The 5,647-nt window shown below is 43.8% G+C and overlaps 1 protein-coding gene across 1 annotated transcript; it reads right to left on the reverse strand.

The window, feature by feature from the left end:
• Positions 1-188: 188 nt before the first annotated feature.
• Positions 189-5,406, reverse strand: LOC129809039 (uncharacterized). Its single transcript, XM_055858895.1, has 4 exons — positions 4,747-5,406; positions 1,155-4,702; positions 733-979; positions 189-542 (listed from the first exon to the last, which is right to left on the reverse strand). Exons 1-4 carry the CDS (start codon positions 5,404-5,406, stop codon positions 189-191), a joined length of 4,809 nt encoding a protein of 1,602 aa, XP_055714870.1.
• Positions 5,407-5,647: the final 241 nt, after the last annotated feature.

Consider the following 5,647-nt stretch of genomic DNA (forward strand, 5'->3'; position numbering starts at 1 on the left):
GAAAAATTTAAATTTAACGACTGAACAGTGTGTATGATGAAAATGCGTGTTGATTGATGGTGAATGTGATGAGAAGAAGAATTTTTCACGGTGTGAAGTTGTCTGAATGTTGAAATTGGATAAGTTATGTGAAATTAGGTGAGTGTGGTTTTTAAATTTTAGTGAAAATCAACTGACTCTTTAATATTTCATGGAGCTTCGTCTCCATTCTCCCCTGGCAGAACCTCCTGGTTTTGAACTTCATCTGGAAGACGAGCCAAACGGGTGATGGCTCTTGTGTAAATTCCAGTTTGTGTTTTGACCTTGGCTACTCGTACGTGTCCATCACGTCCGGGATGTACATCGATGATGCGTCCAAGAATCCATGATAGAGGTGGAACATTATCCTCAAGGATAACCACGAGATCATTTACTTTCAAGTCCGATTGCTCGTGCTGCCACTTTTTGCGTTGTTGCAATTGTGAGAAAACTTCGATGCGAAAGCGACGCCAAAAGTGTTTGAACAATTTGCTGATTCCGTTGCCATTTGTCCAATCGGTTTTCTGGCAATGTTGTAATATCGTGTTGTGGTAAAGCATTGAGTGGGGCACCAGTGATGAAGTGACCTGGCGTCAATGCGGCGAAGTCTTCTGGGATTGAAGAAATGGGTGAAAGTGGTCTAGAATTAAGGCACATTTCAATTTCAGCTAGAACCGTTAGCATTGATTCTTGTGTCATTGGTGTGTTTCCAACGATCCGATAGAAACGTCTCTTAAAGCTCTTCACTGAAGATTCCCACATTCCTCCAAAATGAGCGCTCCTTGGTGGGATAAAATGGAAGTTGACTCTGGCATCTGCTGCATGTCTGGTAATAATCTCCTGGCTGGTTTGAGTTGATAAAACTTGCCGAATCTCCTCAAGCTGCTTTTGAGCTCCAACGAAGTTTTTAGCGTTGTCACAATAGACATCCGATGGCCTACCTCGTCGTGCGATGAAACGCCTGAATGCCGCGAGAAATGCATTTGTGGATAAATCTGTTACAAGCTCCAGGTGTATGGCGTGAGTAATCACAAAGGTCTACTCCCACTTTGTCAAATGCTCTTGTGAATCGTAGTCTATAGGAAGGCAAATTTCCCATAATTTGCTGCATGGGTTGTGGGTGGCATCGAAAACACCTGACGCATCTACGACGAGCAGCTTTTGCAACATCCAGTCCTCTGAGAGCCCAATATTCCTGTCTGATCGTGTAAAGCATAAGCTGCGGACCTCCATGGCAGGTTTCACGGTGCACCCTGTCTGCAATAAGCTTTGAAAATGTATGTTTATTAGGCAATATTGCGGGATGTTTCTGAGAAGATGAGATTTGTGCATTCTCAATTCTGCCCCCCACACGTAGAATGTCTAGCTCATCCATGTATGGACACAAATCTTTGATTCGAGAATTGTTTGACAGCTTTTGTTTTCCTTTTAGACGTCTGATGTCATCAGCAAAGCATTCAGCTTGAATGGCACGAATTACTTGAATGTTGGTGTCAGTGAGTTCTTGGGAGGTTAATGGGCCACAAATGATGTCCTCGCCATGGATACGAGAACGAAGGTTGTGGAAATATCGACGCCAGATTGACAAACTCCTGATCATTTTTGAGTGTGATGAAAATTTGTTGATGATTGCCCAAAAACTATTTCGACTGGTCACTGCACAAACGACTTTCTGATCTAATTCAACCTCTGACACTTGAGCACTGGGAATTTCACGTTTTTCCTGAAGTTCCTTTGTATTTGGGCCACTCCACCACAAAATATTGTCCTTCAGCTTGCTTGGGCTCAATCCTCTTGATGTAAGATCAGCGGGATTGAGGGCAGATGGCACATGAAACCAATTTTCACGAGGTAAAATATTTTTAATTTTTGACACTCTGTTTGCCACAAAAGTTTGCCACCTTTTGGGCTCCGATGACAACCAACACAATACTACTGTAGAATCTGTGAAGGCTGCAATCGAATCTACACGCACTGTTAATGCAAATTGAACACTCTGAAGGAGTTTCATAGCCAAAAGGGCTGCACACAACTCTAACCTTGGCAGAGACACTTGCTTTAAGGGTGTGACGCGAGTTTTTGCACATAACAATCGACTTGTCAACTGATTGCCAGAAACTGCGTCAATAGCCTGAAGGTAAATACATGTCCCAAAGGCCTTTCCGGATGCATCACAAAACACTGACAGCTGCACGAGTTGATGAGGTTGGTGAGCAGAGGTTATGTGACGAGGAATCCGGAACTCCATCAAATACTTGAGATTTTGTTGATATTCTTGCCATGTTTGCAAAACAGTCGTGTCCACAAGTTCATCGTCCCAATCGGCTTTGACAAGCCAAAGAGATTGCATAAGAATCTTTGTCTGGATGGTGACTGGTGCCAACAATCCGAGAGGGTCAAAGATTCTTGACATTTCTGAGAGGATGGCTCTCTTGGTGATGGTTTGAAAAGATGAAGAAACCTTGAATGTAAATTCATCACTAACGGGATTCCATTGCAGGCCCAATGTGCTGATAGTCTCTGTAGATGAGAGATCCAGTGGCTCTGTGATCTCTCTTTCGCTGAGGGGAACATTTTTGAGTGCTTCTGAGCTATTGGACATCCACTTTGATAGTTGAAATCCTCCTTTGCGCATAAGTAAATTGATCTGAGACTGCAATTCCTGAGCTTCAGCAACTGTTGGGCTCCCGGAAATGAAATCATCTACATAAAAGTCACGGGAAGCTGCTGGTTTCGCCACTGGGAAATTATCACCCTCTTCCTCCACGAGTTTACTGATGCATCTCGTGCTAAGATAACTGGCACTTCCTGTCCCATAGGTCACAGTAGACAGCAAGTATGTATTCATGGGAAGATGTGGTGCTTCAGGCCAAAAAATACGTTGCATATTTTGATCATCTGAGTGCACACGTACCTGTCGAAACATCTTTTTGATGTCTGCTTTTACAACGATATTATGTTCTCTGAACCTAAATAAAATTGCAAAAAGATCATCCTGCGTTTTGGGCCCCACCATCAGTACGTCATTCAGAGATACTTCGCTGCTTGTTTTGGCAGATGCATCGAATACCACCCTTACTGGTGTAGAGGATGATACTTTGAAGACGGGGTGATGAGGTAAGTAAACAGGTGGTCGATCTGAGTGATAGGTTTCCGGAAGAAGACGCATGTGACCGAGACTTTCATACTCACGCATAAAAGCAACATATTTCTCCCGAAGATCTGAATTGCGCTGGAGCTTTTTCTCGATGCAAAAAAACCTTTTGAGAGCCAATGTTTCTGACTTACCCAGTGCTTCAAGATTGTCTCGTAGTGGGAGTCGCACGACAAAACAACCATCTGAATCCCTAGTTGTGTGTTGTGTGAAATGAGTTTCACACAATTGCTCTTCCTTAGATAAAATCTTTTCAGGCGTAGGTGGCTCCTCTACCGTCCAAAATCGTTCCATTTGCTGGTGAAGAGTATCTGACATGTTGAGAGAGCAGAGGCAAGTAGACACACAGGAACTCGCGAATGCAGATGTAGATTCACAAGGGGTGCTTCCGGCTATAATATAACCGAAAGCTGTCTCTTGGAGGGTTGGTGATCCTTCAAAACTTCCGGAACGGAGCGCCTTCATAAATACTTCAGCTCCCAAGAGCACATCAATCCTGCTGCGTATATTATACTCGAAATCTGCAAGTGGAATGCCTGCAGGAATATGCCAAAGCACCTCAAATGTTGAACTTGGCTGATCATCGACGATGGAATCAAGTACTATGAAGTCCAAATCCATTGTGAAATTCCCATCTTGAGATGAGAATGTAAAATGAGTGGAATTATTGGATGATGTTTTATGTTGTCCAAAGCCAGAAACTACATGATTGCCTTGAGGGAGTGTACGAAGCTTACTCTTCTGTGCAAATGAATTTGTCACGAAATTAGTCTGGCTGCACGAATCGAGGAGAGCTCGACACTTGTGGAGTCTGCCGTCTCCTCCCTTGACCATGATTGTTGCTGTAGGTAGTAAAATTTGCTCGGAGATGACCTTGCGCTGGAGATTACTGACCAAGCTAGCTGGCACTCCCCCAGAGGATGAAGGAACTAGATTGATGGGAGCCTCTGGTGGGACCTGACTATTCTCAGAAGGTACTACAAGGGCATCATGAAGCAAAGTATTATGCTTCACCTGACATTTGCGACAATTGGAACTCTGGCAAGCTTCTGTAGTATGGGAATCTCGAAGACAATTCAGGCAAAGTTTAGCTTTCTTGACTAGCTGAAGCCTTTGAGCAGGGGTTGCTGATTGAAACTTTTGACATTGGTAGCTGTAGTGAGCTCCTTGATGACACATCTGACAGTTCTTGATAGACACTGCTAGAGCTGTCTTGGAAGATTTGGATGGCTTTGCACCCTTTGAATTTCCATTTTGCTTCTCACGATTCGAGCTGTTATTCTTCGACATGGATGCTTCCACTGAATCGCATCTTTTCTCCAAAAAGTCCAGGAACTCATCCCAAGAGGGAACCCCTGACTGTGGAAATTCCCTGGTCCAGAGACTGTGTGTCTCATTGTCCACCTTCCGGAGAATGTAGTTGATCAGCCAGATATCACGTTCTTTGTGTCCCAAGGTTTCTACTGCATTGATAGTTTCCAGGCTTGTGTTCAGTAAATTCCTGAGAAGAATTGGATTGTTATCCGGAACCTTTGACTGCCCAAAGAACATATCGATATGAGCAAACAAAATACATTGTTCTTTGTTGAATCGTTTAACAAGGGCATCCCATGCTTTTTCGTATAGTTGCCATCCGTCATCGGCAGATGCTTAATAACACCTTTTGCTTGCCCTTCAATGAGACCTCTAAGGTGTTGGAATTTTTGCACATTTGACAGTTCATCATTCTCATGGACCGAGCAGACGTAGAGATCTCTGAAGGATTGCCATTCTGTATAATCGCCTGAAAACTTGGGGATATCCAAATCAGGAAGTTTTGCCTTCTTGGAATGACTTTTCTCCCTCTTGGATAGTGCATCAGCAATGACTGTAGCCAATTTACTGATTTGATCATCATTGTTTGTAGCCTGTGGTGGCGTAGGCTCTGTCTTAAATGATTTCAATAATGTCTTGATCCTAAATTCGGCATTGACGACTCTCTCGTTGAAATCCATAACCTCATTTTGCTCGGCCAAAATGTCAACAGCGCTTTCCGGATCAATGAGAGCATAAATCTGGTTCTGAACATCTGTGAAGTTTGCATTTGCTCGTGCAAGAGATTCTAGACGCATTTCCAGGACTGGTGCTGTAGCTGATTCCGCATCCTTGTCAAGAAATTGCTCTATTTTCGTCAATGTCGCTTTGGAGACACCACGCTCAACATGGAGTTGAGAGATTGACTTCTTTGGGGGCATTTTCCAAGAACGCTTTATTGAATGAAGTATGAATCACGTGAATTTACTGTAGGAGCCGATGAGGCTCCCCCGTATGCAAAACGTTGAAGCTGCTGTGTCTCCGGAACGTCAGCACACGGCGTTTTAAATGTCCAGATTATAGGTGCTGGAGCGTCTTCAAAACGTCGGGATGGGGCTGTGGTCTCCTAGGTGCGTGATTCGATCCTCGAATGCCCAGATTGTAGGTGCTGACGCTGCTTCG

The sequence above is a fragment of the Phlebotomus papatasi genome, unplaced genomic scaffold (genome assembly GCF_024763615.1).
Source record: "Phlebotomus papatasi isolate M1 unplaced genomic scaffold, Ppap_2.1 HiC_scaffold_259, whole genome shotgun sequence".
Taxonomy (NCBI): Eukaryota; Metazoa; Arthropoda; class Insecta; order Diptera; family Psychodidae; genus Phlebotomus; species Phlebotomus papatasi.

Excerpts from the sequence above, each read along its gene's own strand:
- LOC129809039 (XM_055858895.1), bottom strand. The coding sequence starts at position 5,406 with ATGCCCCCAAAGAAGTCAATCTCTCAACTCCATGTTGAGCGTGGTGTC. Across the intron at positions 4,703-4,746 it reads ACGATTCAACAAAGAACAAT|GTTCCGGATAACAATCCAAT; the intron begins GTATTTTGTTTG and ends GGGCAGTCAAAG. Across the intron at positions 543-732 it reads AGAGACGTTTCTATCGGATC|AAAACCGATTGGACAAATGG; the intron begins GTTGGAAACACA and ends CAACATTGCCAG.